At 40.3% G+C, this 21,355-nt stretch overlaps 1 protein-coding gene across 1 annotated transcript; it reads right to left on the bottom strand.

Annotated features, from left to right (window-relative positions):
• Positions 1 to 14,857: 14,857 nt before the first annotated feature.
• Positions 14,858 to 19,719, bottom strand: LOC6569068 (toll-like receptor 7). Its single transcript, XM_001995168.3, has one exon. It carries the CDS (start codon positions 19,680 to 19,682, stop codon positions 15,222 to 15,224), a length of 4,461 nt encoding a protein of 1,486 aa, XP_001995204.1. The 5' UTR covers positions 19,683 to 19,719; the 3' UTR covers positions 14,858 to 15,221.
• Positions 19,720 to 21,355: the final 1,636 nt, after the last annotated feature.

Genomic DNA, 21,355 nt, shown 5'->3' on the forward strand with positions numbered 1-21,355 from the left:
AGCTCATATATTCTACACATAGGGACTCGGCGTTGACAGATCGTAAAAGGCCGTCAACTGAAAACCCGGCCAAGTAGACGACGACGACGACGACGACGACTACAACTCCCACATAAATATTAAGCCCCTTGGCCAAAGGCCTCGTAAAAAACACCACCAGACTCCAACCAACTCACAGACCACAAGTTCAAACCAAACACACACACAACACACAGCACAACCAAAAAAAAGAGCGAACAAAAAATTGATTAATCTCATTAATAAAATGCCAACCTGCATGGTGCGTGCAATCAACGCGCTGCCCCGTTACTCCTGCCCCAGCCCAGTCCCAGCCCCTACCCCACCACCATTACTACTTTTTTAACTCAGGGGTCGAGGCAATAAAAAACGCAATCGTAAAATATGAAGAGAAAGAGACAGAAAAAACAATACAAAACAAGTAGTTATGATCTAGGACGGGTGGCTTTGACTATGCGCATACCCTGTCCATAGAAAGAGATTGTCGTATTTCTGCTTTCTGTTCCGGTTTCAGTGCGTGAAGTGTAGAAGTTCCACTAAATGTTATGAATTGAAAGACATCGATTTTAAATACGTAGAAATCAGTAAATCAAGAACTAAATCAATTTTAATCTTCAGATTTTTCTGTGTCTATTTAAAAACTCATAAGAAGCAAATAGTTTTCTTAATGATTTAATTTATATCAGAGTTTCAACTGAATTGATAGCAAACTCTTTTTCCATTAGTCGGTTACCTTATACAAATATATAGACTAATCGTTAATGTTGCTGCCTCTTAAAAAATGTAAATTTACTTCATTCATTCTCAATATCAACCTACCCCATGAGCGAACATTGAAAACAGGGTATTAACAAACCCTGCATCTGCAGATCGTTATTAGAAAACCATTCCTTCTACTGAGTTTTTTATCTATTTTTTGGCTACCCAACTAAGTCAAATTTAATGCATTTTACGGCCCAAGTTGGGTTAATTTTTTAGTGCAGTTCAAACTGTCAACGCGCATAAATTTTAATAAAGACAAAGTCTGGCATTATTTTCATAATTTTTTTTTATTTTTGTTTTCATTACCAGTTTTCCTCTTGGTCGTTTATTGTGCAATAGTTAATTAGAAAAATTTCAATAATAAAATGTGTACTCATTACGAAGCGCTCTTATCAGCCATCAGCTATCTGTCTAACTGAGAGGTGGCCTTAAACTAGGGGCAGGGAGGGGCTGGGTGCTGGATGGTTGCTGGTTGCTGGTCAGGGGTCAGTTTGGTCAGGTGGTTTTTACATATTGTTTGCGTTTACAAACGTGGTTGGTTAGATAAGCAAATGTTGTTGTTTTCTGGCTTCAGTTTTTGTGTTTGTTTTTCACTTGCCAATGCAAATTTTTGAAATTTTCAACTAAATAAACAAATATAATTTGTGAATGTTTAATATATTTACAAACTAAATTAGATATGTGCGTAGATAGGCAAAATAATGATGCCACACAGCTCCACATTTTGCCGATCAAGGTAAATATGATTTCAAATGCATAGCGAATCAAATGAAAAATCATATTAAATTTGGTATACAACCAGTATTATGCGGGCAGTAGATTTCAGCTGGTGATATCGAAAATATAGCATTAAGACTAATGATTTGAGCATTGATGGTGTGTCTTGTATTAGGCATTAATTGAGCCATGATATTCAAATAGTTTGGACTTTTTTTTTGGGGCACGGCTCGGATCAGGGTCTTATCTAAGACACAACAATGTGGGGAATGCGTACAACAAGAGCAAATGTGTTAATAACAATCATAAATTACAAAAAAAAAGAAAAGTTTTGGTCAGATTTGTTGGAAGGCTGAATAACTTTGTCAAAAGTGAGCAAATTAATAAATAAAACAGGGATTGTTAGTTATAGTTTTACCTCTCCATTAATACTGCGCTTAAAGTGGGAGTTTTTATAAATGCGATTCTAGGTGGAAACGGCGGAGATGACTCAAGTCATTCAACTGCCAAAACTCAACAAATATCACATCCCAAAATCATTTAAATAAGGGTTTAACTTCTCGATAAATACTATAACTGCAATAAGAAGTTTTAGAAGCTAGTAGTTAAAGGAACTGCCTCCCTTTTTGTACAATTCTAAATATAAGCCCAAATCCTAAATTTATGAATTCTATTTTCTTGTACAGCCAACATCATTTTGTGAATGAACAAAGTTTTTATACGTGTATGAATTTTTTGGGCTGGCAAACAACAGAATTCACTTTGCGGAGCAGAGAAGCACAAGACACAGAATTTCATTAGCTTAGTTAACCGCTATTATTAGCCCGAACAAACAATGGGCCAACTTTTGACCACAACTATGCACATGGATGTGTGTGTGTGTGTGTGCCTGTGTGTATGTGTGTGCCATCAAAAACCCATAAGGTCTTCGATTATCCAAAATAGCCGGCAACTTTTGGCTTTTATTTTATTGTTGGCCTCAAAGCCGTCAGAGTATCTCCTCTCATATCAATCAATAGTCAAGAGTTTGTGGTGTTTTTTTTTTTTGTAGCTATAAGATGCTTATCGGTCAGATAATAAATTTCACTGTGGGGGTGTGCCAATCACCCCTCCCCCCTACCCCAGCCCTCCCTCGTAGTAGCCTCCTCTATACATTTCTATCAGCTCTAAGACATCTCTTGCTGGGCATTTAATTTTAAACGTTTTTGCTACGCGTGCTGATTTTATAACTTATAACTTTGCCATATCATTTTTTACGTTTTATGTGTGGCTTAGGAAATCAAAACCTTTTTGTTGCTTTGATCAACAACAACAACCACAAAATGAAATGGCCAAAAATCATTCGTTGGTCAAGTTAATTTGTAACTTGAGTTGTGAGCGGCTTGTGATAAGATCTTTAAAAATGCTTATGACAGACACACAAAGCAGCAGCAGCAGCCGCAGCAGCAGCAGAAATGGCAAAAATTAAGAATACAAAATTGATGAAAAAAGCAAAACAAGTTTCAATGGCGGATTTGCGATATTACTCAATGGACTTGATGTTGCTCATAGTTTGTATTGATGGACAGTCAGCCTCTGACAGGCTGGCAGCTCACTGAAGCTGCAACAAATAGTTCGAAGCACTGATTTTGACCACAACACTGAAAGAAGACTTATGACGACTTTTAAATAAATATCTAATTTATAATTATGTTGAAGAGTTCTTTTGTTTTAAGCAGCTTTTATATTGACCAGCAGATCTTTTGTTCTATAATATCGTTTATATTGACGACTTCGTTCAGCCTTTTGAAAGACAATAAAACAGTGATTAAGAAATCATCTTAAAGAAAAGAGCTAAACCAATTTTAAGAATTGGTTCCACATTTTGGTACTAATAAAATCGTTTCCTCTAATTTGGGCTTTACAAAATATTGAGTTGTTTTTTAAGAGTTTGTTGTTCTTCCATATTTCCTACATGTTCGTGTAATCTTATAAGAATAAACACAGATCTGCCTCAAGTGAAGGCTTTACTTTATCCCCTTTAGTATTTTGCTGAAATTTACCACTCGTTCATTTTCTCAGTGCTGCCCCATTGTTGACTAAGTCCTAAGCTTACCACACACATACTCACACACACACACATATTAAGAATGCATGCTCCATTTTTTATGAGCGCCATAAAGTTAGTTCAGGCCATATAAACATTTATGGGCTTTATATTTAAATAAAAATAAGCATAGTTAAACATTTTTGGTTTTTGGTTTGACTCCGCTTGCGCCGCATGCAAAATTAGCCCACCGCTGCTTATAATAGCTAATTATGTGGTTATAGTTTTATGCATTCTTAATACAAACATATAACAAAGTCACCTTTGCCCACCTTCACTCCCCCCTCAGCCATCCACAGCCCCAATCACAGTGCCAGCGAGCAGCCAACGTCCGATCCCATAAGTGCCACATAAAATGTCGCTGATTAGAGGAAAGGCACGTAGTTTGTTGTTGCTGGTCATAAACAATTTTATTGTTTAATAAAATTTATTAATAAATGTTCGGTCTAACGGTGCATTAGTCGTTGTCACACGCTTCAAACGCGAATCAAAGTTTTAATAAACATGCAGTTTATGGTCGGGTTCGGGTCTCTTTTTGGGCTTAGGCCCAGCAAGGGTTAAACCCGTTTCTACAACGGCAAATTAACACTTTATAAAAGTGCAGCCTCGGGGCGCAGGGGCGCAAAAGAGGAGGGACGGGGGACGTACACAAACATACAGAAAAAAGCTCTTTTGGAAAAGTTTTTTTTCTGCTGCTGTTGCTGCTGCATGTAAATAGGCAGGCTCGAAATTTGAGTAAGCAAAGTAAATGAAGTAGAAACGAGCTCGACAAAAAACAAAAACAAAAAAACATAAGAGAAATAAATAAATGAGGGGCACACAAAAAAAAAAGGAGAATGCCCCGAAAATGTTAATTACTTCCTTGTTTACATAGAATGAAAGTGCCCCTGCACATGTGAGAAAGTTCCGGCCATAGACGAAGCAAGCAAATGCGCTGCAAGTGGCAAGACAATTAACAGATTGAAAGGGCTCAAAGAAAGAGAGAGTAATGAGTGCAAAGATTAACCACGTTTAGATAGAGGCAAGATCATTAACAGATTGAAAGTGCTCAAAGAAAGATTAACAACTAAATCAAATAGGTTATTTAAGAGTAGAAAACTTCCTGGTAGAGCATGCGACAAGTCTTGGCAGCCGTCGCGTTTATTCAAGCAAATCAAACTCAACTCTCTTGGATGGATGGATGGGTGTTGATTACAGGCGATTACAAAGCACTTGCAGATCACTGCAAAGATGCCCCTCCCCCTCAGTCCTTGCCCCACTCCTGCAACTAGCTGCTTACTGTTAAAGCTGTGTGTTCCACAACTGTCTGCATTTGCTTAGACGCAGTGCCAGCAAACAACATGTAAGTCCTATCATTAAACTTTAGCAAAAGTCAAACAAAATTAAGAAGGCACAGCAAGGAGAGAGAGAGAGAGAAAGAGACAGAGAGGGAGAGAGAGAGAGAGAGAGTTGATGGCTGAAGACTTGTTCAACTTTGCTTGGAGGCCACTTGACGCTAAGTAAACCGAATTAAAAAGCACACATACTCAAGTTGCACACACACACACGAAGACACACTCACACACGAAGACACACACACACAAATGAGGCACTCGCTGCAGCTTTGAAGTGTTTAAGAGCAACTGACCTAAACTAAAGGACATTGCTGAGCATCATCAGTGTGGCATATGTCCCTGTGTCGGTCAGTAGTAAAGATTATCGATCCTTGTCTTTGTTTTCTTTCTTTTTTCTTTCAATTGAATTGTCTTCAATCTCAATGCTGGCCATGTTTCTAATATTCCCCCATTGCCAACCTACTATCTGTTTCTCCCTCTCTCTCTCTGTCTCTGTCTCTGTCTCTGTCTCTCTATCTCTCACATGACCTCGTTGTGTGCGTGCGTGTGTGCTCCAGTCCTGTCCTGTCCTGTCCTGTCCTGTCCCGTCCTGGGCAGGTTTTGACTTTGCTTTGTTGGCGTTTTTTACAGTTGTGTGTGTGTGTGTGTGTGTGTTGTTCTTGCATTCTGCTTGGGGTGCCTCAACACTTGCTCGAACGAAATTTAATAAGCAAAAGGACAAGTTTGGTGTCGTCCTCTTCCTCTGGCTCGTCCCCAAACTCATCCTCATCCCTGTGCACGCCCCGGCTTCCTTGTGCATTGCGTGTAAGACGTCCATCAAGTGAAGCAGCCGGCTCATTAAACTTCTTGTTTTTTTCGTTCCTTCCTTTTTGGAGTGCCCAAACTCATGTGAAGCTTGACTTTAAAAGCTGAAAACCATGTCCTGGTACTTATTGATTTTTCGTATATATTTTCGATAGTTTTTTGTTTTTTTTTTTCCTGTGCGTTGGGGTTAGAGCACAAGAGGATTTTTCGTATATAATATATATATATACATTTTTTTTTGGGGTGGGGAGAGCCCAAAAGAAACTCTGCTTTGGTTTCAACATTTACCAAACTAAAATTGCATCGTTTGTGGTGAAAAGCTCAGGTTTCAGCATTCACAAAGGGAAACCGATTTAATCGATTTGGCTTTTTGGTAAAATATGCACATTAAAAGAGTGACCCAATTTTATGTTTATGAAAAGTTATATGAATAGTTACAAACGGCTTCTAACTTTGCAATGTGCCAGAAATTTGTCGACAACTCTATTCAACTGATTTTCTAAAGGGATTTAGTTTAAGACGGACATTGATTCTAACTTTCATAATCTTCAAAAGTATTGAAAAGTCAAAAATGTATTTCAGATATTCAAAATTCAATTTCGTAAATTATATAAATAGTAGTAAATAAATTAAAAATGCTACAACTTTTATATAATCTACTCTATCAACTATTATACGATGCCAATGAGCTATAGAATTGAGTCTTAAGTACAGTCAATTTTTACTAAGATACAATCTAAAGTGCTAACTTTTAGGCAGACTACTTATATGGATTCCAAGTAATAAACTTAATTAAACAAAGAATTTATGCCCAGATTGTGTAGACAACTTTCAGTCATAATTAAGCACAAAAACACACACAGACGATACAAATTTGCTACAATGTTGGAAGCAATAACAAAACACGAGTAGTTTAACCCAAATTGAATCCAACCAATTCAGACTCTTACTTAAGCCAAAACTCGAGGCACTTGTGAGGAGCTCTTGTCTTCTTTTTGGCCAACTGCTGCTAAGCTGGGCCAATTTAATAATAAGCTCGAAAGGGCCGCCATAACGCAAATGTGACAAGTGCCGACATTCAGCAACACACGCACACACACGCACACACACACACACACACACACACACCCGCACACACAGCCGTAATATACACACACACACACACACATGTAGAAGTGTGTATATCTATGTGTGTTTTGTCATAATTTCACGTCCATTGTCAGCATTTATTCAGCGTCGCATTCAACATGGCGAGGACAACAAAATGTCGCAGGACGAGCAGCAACAACAGCAACAACAACACGGCATTGTCCTGGCTGTTGAGCCTGCTTGGTTTGTTGTCCTCGTTGTTTGCCCAACCACCTTCTCCCTCCCTGCTCCGCCCTGCTCCTTCTCAACGGCGTAATTATTTGTTTTGGCTTGCTGGGTTCATTTACTCCACAAAAAAAAAACACACAACAAAAAATAAAAGAAAAACCCTTAAAGAACACACGTACACACACGCATTAACACACACAAATACACACACACACACACATGAAATCTGCATGTGCTGCTTTGTGGCCCCGTGGCAAGGGTTTCGTCGCTGTTGTGTGGCATGCCCCACATGTGTTTTGTGTTTGTTTGTGCACATGTGTTTTAATTTCTGTTTGTTGTTTTTAACAACACGAACAACAACAATAAAAACTGTTACACTTTTGTCGCTGTTGTCTTTTGCGTGGGCTCAAACAATTACAAATTATGGCTCAGTGTACGCTCTGAGGAGTTGCCTCAACGCCTCAACCCCCCAACCCCTTTTACCCTTTCCACCGACCCTCTCCCTCTCCCATTGACTGCCTCGTTTCGGGTTACCTTTTTTAATTGTTTTTTTCCTGATGTTGTTGCCCAAAATGTTTGTTGTTGTGCTTTATTGTTGTGTTTGTTGCGCTTAAGTGTCACCTTTGTTGATTTTAGTGTGCAAAAGGTTTTCAAGTGTAGCAATGGCCTCAGCAGGTCAAAGTTGAAAGCGCTCGCAACGCTGGAGCGAACACTTGAAGAAGGTAGACAGAAGTAATCCTTATGGAACTCATTTAAGTGGGTTCAGGACTATTGGTTGTCAGTTATTATTATTATTATTATTGTTATAGTCTGTCAACTGCTAACACTTCTGTATATTGTGGCTCTGTCAGATCAGAATGAGCTATAGCTCTAAGTTCAAACCAAGCCCAGATTCTGCCGGCTTTTCTCTATTCTCCACGGAACTAAAGACTCCTTTGCTAGTACTATTTTACATATCTTTATTATCTTATGACAAACGCAAACTCACAAATTTATTTTTGACCCCATTTCCAGGTGCATCATTCATTAAATGGACGCATATTCATCTCACTCATCTCATTATTTTGCATTCTCCACAAACAAAGTATGTCATTCTGTTTATTCGTTTCATAAACTGTTAAATTAGCCAGCAAATTATTGTGTACATTCTGATTTTGTTATAAAGTTCATTAGTTGAATTATGCAACTCTATCGCTCTTTCCATAAATTATTTGCCACATTTTATTTAATGTTTGGCTGACAGCTGAAATTGAACATTAATTAACACATTTCTGTCATTTTTCAGCGAAAAAGGTAAACCCAATTAAAGTTAACTTATTTATCAATTTGCAAATAAAATAATAAGCTCAGACGCGAAAATGTCAAGAGAGACAGACTTTGATACGATCTGTATACTAGATAAATATATATACCATCTACTATATATATATAAATGTATATATATAGAGTTACCAGGGGCTGTTCATTACACAGATTTATTTGCCCATTTTCTGTGCGCAGAACGTGACGAAAAGCGCTTTTCTCTATGTGTGACAAAATACATAAAGTAAACGCACATAAAAAAAAACAACAAAAATGCCCAGCAGCAACAATTTTCTGAGTATACAGACTTAAACATATATATATATATGCATGTATATTTAAATATATAAAAGTCAGTCTAGGGTAAATCTTTATGCAAAATGTTTTGACAATGACTGGCCTACATTCTGTCCAGACATTTGACACCCGAAATTTGTTCTTCCTTTTTCTGTACTTTTCCGGGTATTTGTATCCTTGCAGAGGGTGTTATGAATTTGTTGGCTAGTTTGTAATTCCCTCAACTGCAATAGTATATATATACATATATATATATATATATTATTGATCAGCAGCAGTAGGAGTTAATATATAAATATCTGTTTGTCTATCAGTTTATATTTCCTTGCAAAGTAATCCCTCAGTCTTGAAGCTATTTTTTTGCTGCAGGCGGCAAACATGTCTTAACTGACCGGATTGATTCACTATATAATATAGTTGCCATAGAAAGGATCATTCGAAAGTTAAGTTCTTTTATGAAAACCTTTTTTGTTCTACAAGTTATCTCCCCAGAGTTGAACTCAAATTCAAGACTAAACCTTAGCTTGAAAGTAATTCGACAGTTGGATTCGAAGCTGCATGGGTATATCAGCTTCGGCTTGCCCAAGATGGGCATTCATTCTTTCATGTGCTTCCTTTTTTTATTGCTGTTGTTGGTGTCAAATATGTTGGGGGCAACCGTTTTTTGTTATTAGATTTAAATAATTTGATTGCAAGTGCTGACAGGGTCCATTCGGAGCATTTAAACTTGCCCGGCGCGCTCACACCGAGACCTTTTTATTATTATTATTATTATTTTTGCAACAGTTTTCAATTCAATTTAATTCACTTTACGTAAGATATGCTCCCTCTCGCTCCCTCTCACGCTATCCCTCTCTTCTGCTCAGCTCGGATTCATGTTGTGTGGGCGACTTGTCTCAGATACATTTTCTTATTTAATTTTTTTCTTTTTTGCTTCCTTTTTTTTTTTTTGCTCTGCACTCGGTTTTATTTCTTGCAGCATAAAAATTTATTATCATAATAAGTAGGCGAGCCCAAAAAGACGAGGCCCAGTTACGCTTTTTTAGCAGCAGAGGCAGCAACAAAGTCTGCCCCATATGAGAAATATATACGATATAAACACACACACACATCAAAACAATTTCATCTACACTTTTCTCTGTTTTTTCTTGCAACCCCCAAATGTTTTTTATGTGTGTTTTTGTGTTTTTGTTTCTGTTTTGATGGAAATTCGATATTTGCAACACGTATTGAATTTTGATCAGTTGCCTAGTAAGTAATATGCCATATATAACATACATACATATATATATATATATATATGTATCTTCTTTTCTGCTCGCTTTGCTCTTACATTGATTTAAAGTGCAGAGCTAATTTAGCAGCTATTGATTTTGTGCCACAGCACAAATTGTATCTTTGTCTCGGTCTCTGTATCTGTATCTCAACAGCCGCAGTGGCAACAGCAGATGCGTATCTGCAAACAATTAAGAAATTGTTAAACGAATTTTTTCGAAAATTTCCCAAAGTCGACTCCATATCCATTTCCTGAACTCCCACCCCCAACTACAGTTATTTGGCCGGGGCACAGTAGCAACTCCTCCTCCTTCGCATGTATCTGTGTTGGCATTTGTATCTAGATACGAATGTATAGTTACAAACGTTCCGAGTGGAGGGTTACACGCACACACACACACATACATGTGTGTGTCTACTTATATATATATATATATATATATATATGTGTGGCATTACTTTGTAGGTTTTTGTGTGTAATTCTATTAGTTGCAAGTTGTGTTGTGTAGAGTAGAGTGTGTGGCACACACTCTTCTCTTTTGACGCAAACAGCCAACGACAACCTCAATGAAAGCAAATTAAAAAACTTTTGCCCCCTGTCAAACGAGGGGCAAGTGAGGGGCACAATGGCGGGGGCAGCGGGTTGTGGCAAACAAATGGTAGCTGCCCCTTTTTTATTTTTATTTGTATTTTGAAAATCGTTTTTCGTTTTTTAAACGAAATTGAGTGCAACTGTTTTTGTGAATTTTAGCTACTTTTTGCACTTGCAACGTGCAACGTGCAACTAAATGAAAACGAATGAATGCTGATGCTGATGATGATGATGAAGCTGGCAAAGAATTGAGCGCTAATTTAAGCATTACTTTAATTAAATTCTTTTCATTTACTTCAATTGCAATTACCTTTGCAGAGACCATTTCTTTTCAACTTTTGCTACATTTTATTTTGGTAATCAAATTGCTGCAAAGTATTTCGTAGCCAAGAGCCAATTATTCAAGTAATTGTAGTTTAGATATTTAAATATTTAAAGAATTTCCAAAGTAGTTGCTATTATCAAATAGTAAAAGAGCTTTACAGAACATGGAAAATAAGACAAATAAATGCCTTATTGCGTAGTAAGAACAAGTTAAAGTGTTCTAGTCGAGAGAGCTCGCTGGAACCCAACTTTAAGAAAACTAATCTGATTATATATAGATCTTTTATGAAGTTGGTGTTGCATTCCTTTGCGACACAGATCATACCTGAAACAAATTTCCACAACAGTTTTTGATATTAGATTTTAACGCAAAAACCCTCTCCCGAAGGTAGCTCATAGCTTCCTGCAGACAAAGTCGACAGCCTTTTCTGTGTATCCTTATGCATATGTTGCATCTTAACGCTTTCTGTTACCAACACTTGCAGTAAACTTATCTCGCTCAGCTCACTTAGACAGCGCTTTTGGTAGCACTTGAGAAGTTGAAACTGAGGCTGAGGCTGAGGCTGAAACTGAAGCTGAGCTTGCAATAAATGCTAAAAACAAAAGCAAAAAAGAAAAACCACGCAGAGAATGTGCCTAGGATATTGTCTATATATATATGTGTGTGTGTGTGCATTTGTTACCCTTCAATTTGATGCACAAGCATGCCGTCATTTAAGCAGACAAACACTCCGCAAAACTGACGCACTGTCAGACAGACAGACAGACAGACACAGACCAACAGCAGAACTACTTCATGGACTGCCAGAGGACGGAGGGAATGAGTTGTTGTCTGCAATGCGAGACGCATTTGTATTTTTGTTTTATATATATATATATATATATATATTATATGTCTTTTATATATATACACACACACACATAACATTAATGTGGAGAAAAAGAGAGGGAAAATGAAATAAAAAAGAAATGATTTATCACTTTGAGAGTTACGTTTGCTCAGTTGACTTTGACAGGCCGCCGACTGCGTGCAGCTCCCTCCCCGCACTCCCTTACCACTCTCCCTCTCTCTCTCTCTCTCTCTCACTCACTCACACTGTCTCTGTCTCTGTCTACCCCCTCTCTATCACGGAGTCTTTGCTGCGTGAGGATTACAAAACAGCAACTCATGTGCATGATGAATTAAATTAGCAAAAAAGAAACAAAAACAAAAAGCACTGAAAAATACCTCTGAAAATTTGAAAAGGCAGCCAACATCATAATCATTTTGATCGTCATCAACGAGCCCAATCATCTTTATGGCAAACTGAGCATTGTTTAATACAAAACCTGCCCCAATATCATCATCATCAAGCTCAACATCGCTTAATTCATTACAGCACTCAGTCTGATTGTAAAACGGGTTCTTCCATCTTCCATCAAACACCTGAAAGAGAATTTCTAATTTTACCAGCATAATAAGAAAGAAGTTTGGAAAAGAATCTCTATATTTACAAACCAAGCTGAAAATGAAAATTACCCACATCATCAGTCGGAAAAAAATACACAGAGTTGTTTTTTTAGTTTTTAAAAAAAGGTTTTTCTTCATTTTTCATTTTGCATGTGTTCGCTTGCGAAACAGAAAAATATCTTTGTTTTGTTGTTTGTCGTACATAGATGTATATAATAGTTACCTATATATATGTATATATAGATCAATATATAAATAGTTATTCACAAGAATTTGAATTATTCATAGAGTACATTATATATATATAATGTATATGTGAGAGGGGCATTAAATTATAACTTAGAACATAGCATTTTTCTTTATGTGGTATTTGTTTATGTTACAAAATAAAAAATAAATAACAGTTTTGGGCTTTCATACTGGTACAAGTGTTTGCTTCTTTATCTTCTCGCTCTATCGCTCTTGCTCTATCTATTTAGCTTCTGCCAACTCTTTCCAACACTGCTGCTGCTGCTGCTTCTTTATATATAAATATGTTAGCTTAATTTGCTTGTGTTGCGTTTATTTATTTATTTGCTTGTTTGCTAAAAATTTGTTGACGAGTATTCGAGTTGAGTTTATGATCCAAAATATTACACATACATATAAGTATTATTTTTGCTTTGAAATAAATGCTTTAAGTGTTGGTAAGTTGCTTTCGTTACTTGCTATAGGCAGTTGTTAAACATTTACTCGTGTGTTGGTAAATACCATATGCTATATATATATATATGCATATTTCATGTTTATCTCATTTATAGTTTTATATAATATCAGTTAGTATTTTTTAGCTTTATGTTTTTACAGTCACATATATATTTATATATATTTAGTATATTTTCTTCTTTGCATTATGTATTTATTTATATTGTGTATACGCCATGTAGTTTTATATATTTTCTTTCTTTCTTTTTTTTGCTGTAACCCATCTATTATTATAATTTCTTGAATTATTATTATTATTACAATATTTTGGTAAGCGTAAGTGTTTAAAATGAGCTTTACTGCATAGTTAGTTTTTTTTACTTGTATTTCCTTTTTTTAAGTTGTTTACGTTTGCTAGCTAATTGTTGAATGCATCATTTTTACACAAGTTTCACTGTATATATGTGTGTGTAAGTGTGTGTGTGTGTGTGTGTGTGATTATTGAATTAATTGTAGGAGACTACGTATTTGCAGTGGCATTTACTTATAATTAGGCATACATAACTATTTTAGGCATATCAAGTTATTATTTATTTTCCATTCTGTATTATTTACAAGGAGTTGCAGCACAAAGCGAGAAGAGAGAGAGAAGAGAGAGGAGAGAGAAGAGGGAGAGAGAGATAGCAGAGCAATAAATTATCTTTCAATTAAGCAAATTAAAGTCAGAAATGCTTCTATTAAAATTAGTGGCATAAATCAAGTCAAGTACAAATGTATCTGGTATCTTTTTTGTTTTAAGGGAATGACATTTACAGATACGAAATCAAAGCAAAAGTTCATCAAGAGCAGTTCATAAATCTTAAGCTTCTTTCGGATTGTTTATTTGTTATTGTTGCTGTTGCTGTTGTTGTTGGTCTAACTGATTAAAAGCATATTAAGAAGTTAGCTGGAGAAAATGCACTAAACGCATTTGCTGCAGCCAAGCGAGGAGGAAAATGAATGAAAATGCCCCGCTGCCTGCTGCTGCTGCCTGCTGCTGTTGCTGCTCTTGTTGCATGGAGTAAAAGTTTGCCACAAACTGGCGGGAGAACTTTTGGGAAACTTCTTCGCTTGCTCAGCTGCTCGAGAAAAACATACAACTTGACATTGCCAAGGCGGCGACTACTCCCTCCTGCCTCCCCTCCACACACTCATTCTATTCCTACTGTTCGTCCCCCTCTGAGCACAATTCATGCTCCACATGCGACTTGTTACATAAACAAAACAAACAACACACAGCACAACAACAACAACACTCAAACAAATGCAATTGTATTTGTAGCTTGTATCTTTTAGTGTGTGCGTGTGTGTGTGTGTGTGTGTGTTTAATGTACTTGGATTTATGTTTGTACAGTGCACTAAAATGACTTTACACTGGGTAAACAAAATATTTGTTACGCTACGCTCACTTCCTGAATGTGGCTCGAGAGGCAAAAGGGCTGCTGAGGGTCTACAGAGGGGGTGGTGGCAGGGGGGCAGGGCTGGTGTGGGAAGAGGAGGTATATGTATGTGTGTGTGCACAACTGAAATTTTGACTTGCACTGTTTTTAGCTACACAGATTTTTATTTAATTCACTCAGTTTATGCACTTGAAAAAAAAGTAGAGAATTTTGATTTAAGCTGAATTTAAAGGTTTTCTTTGCAGTAAAATTAAATGCGAAAAAAAGAATGATTCGAGTCAAGAAATAGGAATTTAAACAAATGCAGAATTGCCAAAAGTTATGAAATTGATAGATAAATATAGAGCCAACAAACTAAGCTTTAAATATATAGTTAAATTAAAGAATTAGAAATTATTAGTGGCATTTTTCTTGTATATTAAAATAAAAATAGAAAAAATATTTGTATGAAATCAATTTGTGAATGTTTTTTTAAATTTAAATCAATTTAAATATGTTTTTTTGTCTGTGTAGCAAGCTGACTGTCATATTTTCACTCTCTCTCTCTCTCTCTCTCTTTCTGTCTCGCTCTCTCTCTCTCTCTCACACTCTTTTGCTCTCTTTTGCTGTCTCTTTCTCTTAATTTTAGCTCGCACATATTTTAGTAATTAAAATGATGCACCAGGAACCAGTCCCTATAGAAATCACTGTCACTGTCTGCTGCTGCTGCTGCTGCTGCTGCTGCTGCCCGAGGTGGACACACACAGGAGTCCAACTCTGACTCCAGCTCTGACTCCAACATCGACTATGTCTCTTTACCCACTCGCCCCACTCTCGCCGTCTATACGAGGTATGCCTGCACATGTGGTCCCTGTTGCTGGCCAGAAGCAGAAGAGGAAACACTCGCCTGCTGCTGATGCTGATGCTGCTGCTGCTGATGCTGCTGCTGCTGATGCTGTTGCTGCTGTTGAGGATTCACTTTGAGCGCCGTTGTGGGATTCAGTGTGCCCGCATGTGCCGTTTGCAACTGCTGCTTGGCCTGTGGTCGCCAGGTTTGTGCACGTTGCGCCTCGATTGGGGGCAGCGGTGCAGCAGCAGCAGCAGCAACAGCATTTGCTCCGGCTGGCATCATCAGCATATGCTGCTCGTTGTCCAGCGTGGAGTAGTCCGAATCGATGCTCGAATAGATGTGCTCCGAGGGGGGACGCATGCCACCATGATGCTGATAATACTGTGCATGCAAATGTTGCTGCTGCTGTTGTTGCTGTTGATGATGATGCTGTCCACCTGCACCCGCTGACGATGTTGCACAATCGCCGCCACTGCGTCGTTGTGGTCGTGGACTGGGCGTGGCTGTCGTAGCCGTGGAATAGTTCTGCTCAGCAGCAACAGCTGCTGCTGCGGCAGCTGCCTCCGCCGGACCACAGTACGCAGGCGGCGGTGCCTGACGATAGAGCAGACCCGGACTCGCCGGCTGCTTGATGCGCTCGTGATTGTGGTCCAGCGTGTAGTTGTTGCCCCTGTATGTGGGATAGTCCACGGGCAGAGCATAGCGCAACTTCTCCCAGAAATGGCGATCGGTGCGTCGAATGCGATGCACCGCCGACGTCTTCAGATACGGCAACAATTCGATGTCGCTCTCCGCCTCGAAGGCCACCTCGGGCTCCTCGATGATGACCAGCTTCTGTGGACGGCCGCGCAACGCGTCGTGCAACGATCTGCGCAGCTCGCAACGTGACCATTCCGTTTGCAGAAAATTACGCGTCAACAAGATGACAACTCGCCGCGAGACGCGACTCGCCTCGAGCAGCTGATAATGTGTGGCATCGTGGCCCAAAGTGAGATCCCGATGCTGCAAGCAGACACGCAACGCAGGACGACCCGTTTCCAGTTCGCTGGCCAAATGCTGGCAGACAAACTCCGAGTCCTTGGCCGAGTGCAGCAGCAGTGCGTCGTACAGCTTCTCCGACTCCTCGCAACGTGGCCCAAACACTCGGACGCCGTAGTGGGCGAACAGCCAAATCCTCAGCGATTCGCGGAACACAAACACCATGATGACGACGACGAGCAGAAAGACGAGGGCCAATGCTGCCGCCAGCAGTGGTATATACGATTCGGGTATGCCGTGTTGCAACATCGAGCCACCCGAATAGTAATCGGTGCATGCCGCACCGGTTGCATTGAAGTCCAGCTCACGTTTCTGGGTGGCAAGTTGATCGCTGCTGCTGCCAGTGCCGCTGCCACTGCTGCTCTGCTCGTAACCATTTGTGGCACCTGCATTTGGGGCAGCCATGCAGTAAATATCCTGTGCATCCTGCACAATCAGCGCATTCTCTGCCACATACGAGGTCAGCGCCTGGAGGAATTGACAACGACAACTCCATTGATTCCTCCCCAAAGATATGGCGCGGAGACGCTGGCCAAAGTGTGTGGCATGCAGCTGCCAGATGGGCAGTGTGACCAGTCGATTGCCATCGAGACGCAACACCTCCAGCGATGTCAACGGTGCCAACGTGGCATTCTCAATGTTCGCCAGCTGATTATTATGCAGATACAGTTCCCGCAACGCGGACAACTGTTCAAATTCGTAGCCATGCAACGTCTGCAACCGATTGTCGGATAGTTGCAGCACTTGCAGTGTGGCCAGACTGGCAAACGTGCGATTCTGTATGGCTGCCACCTGACTACCATTCACATACAAAGCTTTCAGATTCTTGCGTCCAATGAACGCGTGATTCTTCAAGACGGGGAAATTGTTGCCGTCCAAGTAGACAATGCTGGAGTCCATGGGGACGCGACGTGGCAGCTCCATGGTCAGCTGATTGCCACAGTCGACGACATTGGTCGACCAGATCTGGTCGTGATAGCAGGTGCAGTTGTGGGGACAGGTCATCTCGCAGTCGCACGCATCGAAATCACAGCAGTGGCACAGGGCAAAGCAATGCGATTCGTAGCGACAGAGGAAGTCCTGGGAACGCAACGCGCTCAGCGGACGCACGGTGGCGCCACGCGCATGCGGCATCACACACTCAATGTTGGGCATGTCCATGACACGCGGATGTTGCCGTGTCGTCAAATTGTTGATGCGCTGCAGCCAATCCATGGTGCAATCGCATTCGAACGGATTGCCGCCCAGATAGAATTCGGGCAGTGGTTTGGGTGCCACAACCGGTGCAATGCGCAACTGTTGCAGCTGCAACTTACTCAACTGGTTCGCATACAGATCGACGCGTGCCAGATTCGACTTGTCCACAAAAGCATTCGCCAGCACATTGCCAATCAGATTGTTATTGATGAAGAGCAACTCAATCGTGTTTGGGATCGACATGGGTCCAATTTCAGTGATTCGATTGTGGCTGGCATCCAGTGTCTTCACCCTAATCTCCTCCTGCAACTTGTAGTAGTTGCCCAGCGCCTCGATGTAGTTGCCATGTATATCCAACCACTTCAGATTCGATGGAATAAATGCATAGTCGAACCACACCAGATGATTCTCGGAGAGATTCAGCCAGAGCAGGGAGACCAGCGTGGCAAACACTCCATTGATATCCGATAGGAAATTGCGATCCAATCTGATTGCCTCCAGTTCATAGTTCTTATCGAAGGCACCTCGCTCAATGCTCTGGATGCGATTCTTGGCCAGATTCAAGACGCTCAGGCGTGGCAAGTCCGCAAACATGCCAACTGTAATGTTGCCAATTTGATTATCAATCAGCCGCAAACCCGTCAACTGATGCAGATTCTTGAAGCTCTGATTGTCAAAGGTGCGTATTTGGTTCTCGCCCAAGTCGAGGGTGCGCAACATGGCCAAATCCTGCAGGGCACGTGGCACCTCATTCAACTGATTCGAACTCAGATCCAGTTCCTTCAAATCCGAGCAGTTCTTGAACACAGCCGGCTCCACAACACTAATCAGATTGTTGTTCAGCGTCAACTTGGACAACACATAGAGGCCATTGAAGAGCTTATCGTCCAAGGTGTGCAAGCGATTCTCGGCCAGATTCAAAGTGTGCAGATTGTACAAAGGCAAGAAGGCATTGTCCTCGATGTGTCCAATTGAATTGTTGCGCAAATTCAAAATTTGCAGAAAATACAGCTCCTTAAAAGTGCGATAATCGATGCGGGTCAAAGCATTGTGAGCCAGATTCAGGACAATCAGGCGAATCAAGCCGGCAAACGTTGTGTTATCCACATGATTCGAGGTCAGCTGATTGCCCGACAAGTCAACCACAAGCAACTGTTCCAGCCGATGGAACAGACCCTTGGGCAGCTCGTAGAGCTCGTTTTGCTGCAGGTGAATCTCTCGCAGTTCCTTGCTGCCAGCAAAGAGACCCTCGGGCAGCGTTTCCAGATGATTGTTGCTCAGATTCACAATGCGCAACGAGGCGAGGCCTGCCAACGCCTCGCCCGACAGCTCCGAGATGTTGTTGTGCTGCAGATTCAAGTGCTGCAAGCGTCGCAGCCGTGAGATGCCCCAGCTCTCGGTGATCGTACGCAACTCGTTGTGACTCGCGTCGAGCAGTTGCAACTCACTGCCGCTGCCACCGCCACCGCCACCGTTGCTGCTGCTGCCGCTGCCACAGTTCATGTCCGCAAAGCCCAATTGCTCCGCTGTCCTTATGCGATTCCTGGTCAAATTCAGTGTCTGCAAGTTGCCCACGGGGCACAGGAAGCCAGCTGGCAACGCTCTCAAATTGTTATCACTCAAATCGAGTTCCGTCAACTGTTTCAAACCATTCAGCGAATCCGGATAAAGTTCGAGTGTTTTGGATGGCGCCCAGTCGGCGTTCCTTGTGCTCAACGCGAGTGATTTCAGTGTGCTCAATCCCTCGAAGGCATTGTTGGGCAACTGCAGCAGTTTGCAGGATGCCACACGTAGCGTTTCCAACGTTTGCAGCCTGGCAAAGATTGCCACCGGCAACTGGGATTCAAAGAGATACAAATCACTGCATTTGATGGTCAGCTGACTGCTGCCATCGGCACCCTGTAAATCCAAGCCGGGCTGTCGCTCAATCAGTCGCAGTGCACAGTGCACCGCACTCGTCCCATTGTATGTCCAGGTGCATTGATTGGTGGGTCCGCTGTGTGCCGCTGGCGCTGGTGGCAATGAGGCAGCTGCCACTGGCCACTGGGTTGCGGCCAGCAGTGAGGAATAATCGCTGCCGCCCAGCATTGCATTGGTGGCACTATTGTCGCTGCTCGAGTCGGAGGAGGAGGAGGAGGAGGCGGAGCACCAGCTGGCATTGAGGAGCAGGATTAGGAACAGCCCAGTGGCGAGGAGCAGACGCAGCCTGAGCTCCATGCTTGGGGCGGGCAAAAGAAAAAAAGGGATTTGGTTTTTTTTTTGTTGGGGAAATTGATTTGTTTCAATTTATTATTTTATTTTTATATATTTTCAACTGCTCAGTTTTGTTGCATTTTTAACATTTTTGTTAGCTTGTTTTTTTATTTGTATTTATTTTTTTAGAACTTTACACAACACTGGGAATCGGGATTTTTAATTTGCATTTGTAGCTTTGCTTTTTATGCTTGCATTTTCACTTCACTTTGCATGTTTTCGTTTCTTTTACAAATTTCATTTACACTTTGCGATTTTTGCTTTTTCTTATGCTTATTGCTTGCTTTGCTTCACAATTTGTATTGTATATTATTGAAATTGAAATTTTGTGCGTGCTTCACACGTCCGTACCGTACGGCGCTCGCACTCGAACTGTTTGCTAGTTCGCTTAGCCAACTGCCCGCAGACCGATAAATGGATGGCCAAAATTCAACAACAGCCGAACAACAGTACAGAGCGAAAGAGAGTGAGAGCGCCAGCGACAGCGCGAGAGAGAGAGCGACGGTCCCGAAGGAGGCGCATGTTGAGGCTCGTCGGGTGGGTTTTTTGTTGTTGCCACAGCAGAACAACATAACCACGACCACAATGACGACGACGACGAAGAGAGAGCGCTCTCTCACACACTCGTACGCTTGCTCTCTCGCGCTGCGCTAGTTGCATTTGTGGCCGCTGCACGGCCAAATGGCGCTGGCTAAGCAGAGAGCGTGAGCGCAAGTTTTGAGTGACTTTTTTGAGTGGTTTTCGCTGTATTCGTGAATTGAATGTTAAATTAATGAATAACCAACAGATATATAAATATATAAATATATATACAAATAAAGTGGGGAAAATATATGAGACAACCTCTGTTTTGACAATGTATGCTATGAATAAATATGTTTTATTGCGAATTCAAAGAAACGCATTAAATACAAAACATGACAATTTGAAATTTAGCACATTTGTTGAATGTTTGCGGCTTTATTTTAGTGCTTTTAACCATAAATTATGATTTAAATAATAAACTAAAATTCTAAGACATATTTTTCTACATCTCATTTCATTCTTATCCCCAATCCAATTTTTCTTTATATTCAAATGAAATAAATTATAATCATTTTTGTCTTATTCGATTCAAAATTGTTTGTTTGACACTTTTTGCAATTTTAAACATTCGATTTATGCACTTTATTACAAAGCTCCTAATATATAAGTTATATACAAATTTTCTTATCATCTCTTTTTTTTATCAATCTCAACATTCTTTTTTCATTTTTATTATCAATCTAATTTTTTTCTTGCATTTCGTCACAGTAATTTTATTTATAAATTAAATTTATTCGCACACAATAATGTTGAGAGCGATTTATCTAAAACTTATTCAATTTTTCTTGTCTAATAATATAAATTATTTTTTATTCATTTTTATAATTATTTTTCTCATTTTAAGCATTTGTTTTATCCACTTTAAAAACTCTGACTTTATTATTCAACTCCACACAAAGTGATAAACATTATTTATCGCCAACTCTTTCTCTCTCTCTCTCTCTCTCTCTCTCTCTCTCTCTCTCTCTCTCTCTTACTCGGTTTGCCTCTCGCTCAACATCACTCAACACTCTCTCTCTCTTTCTTCGCTCTCTCTCTTTCTCTCTCTTTCT

This window comes from Drosophila grimshawi, unplaced genomic scaffold, assembly GCF_018153295.1.
Source record: "Drosophila grimshawi isolate 15287-2541.00 unplaced genomic scaffold, ASM1815329v1 contig_1367, whole genome shotgun sequence".
NCBI classification, from domain to species: domain Eukaryota; kingdom Metazoa; phylum Arthropoda; class Insecta; order Diptera; family Drosophilidae; genus Drosophila; species Drosophila grimshawi.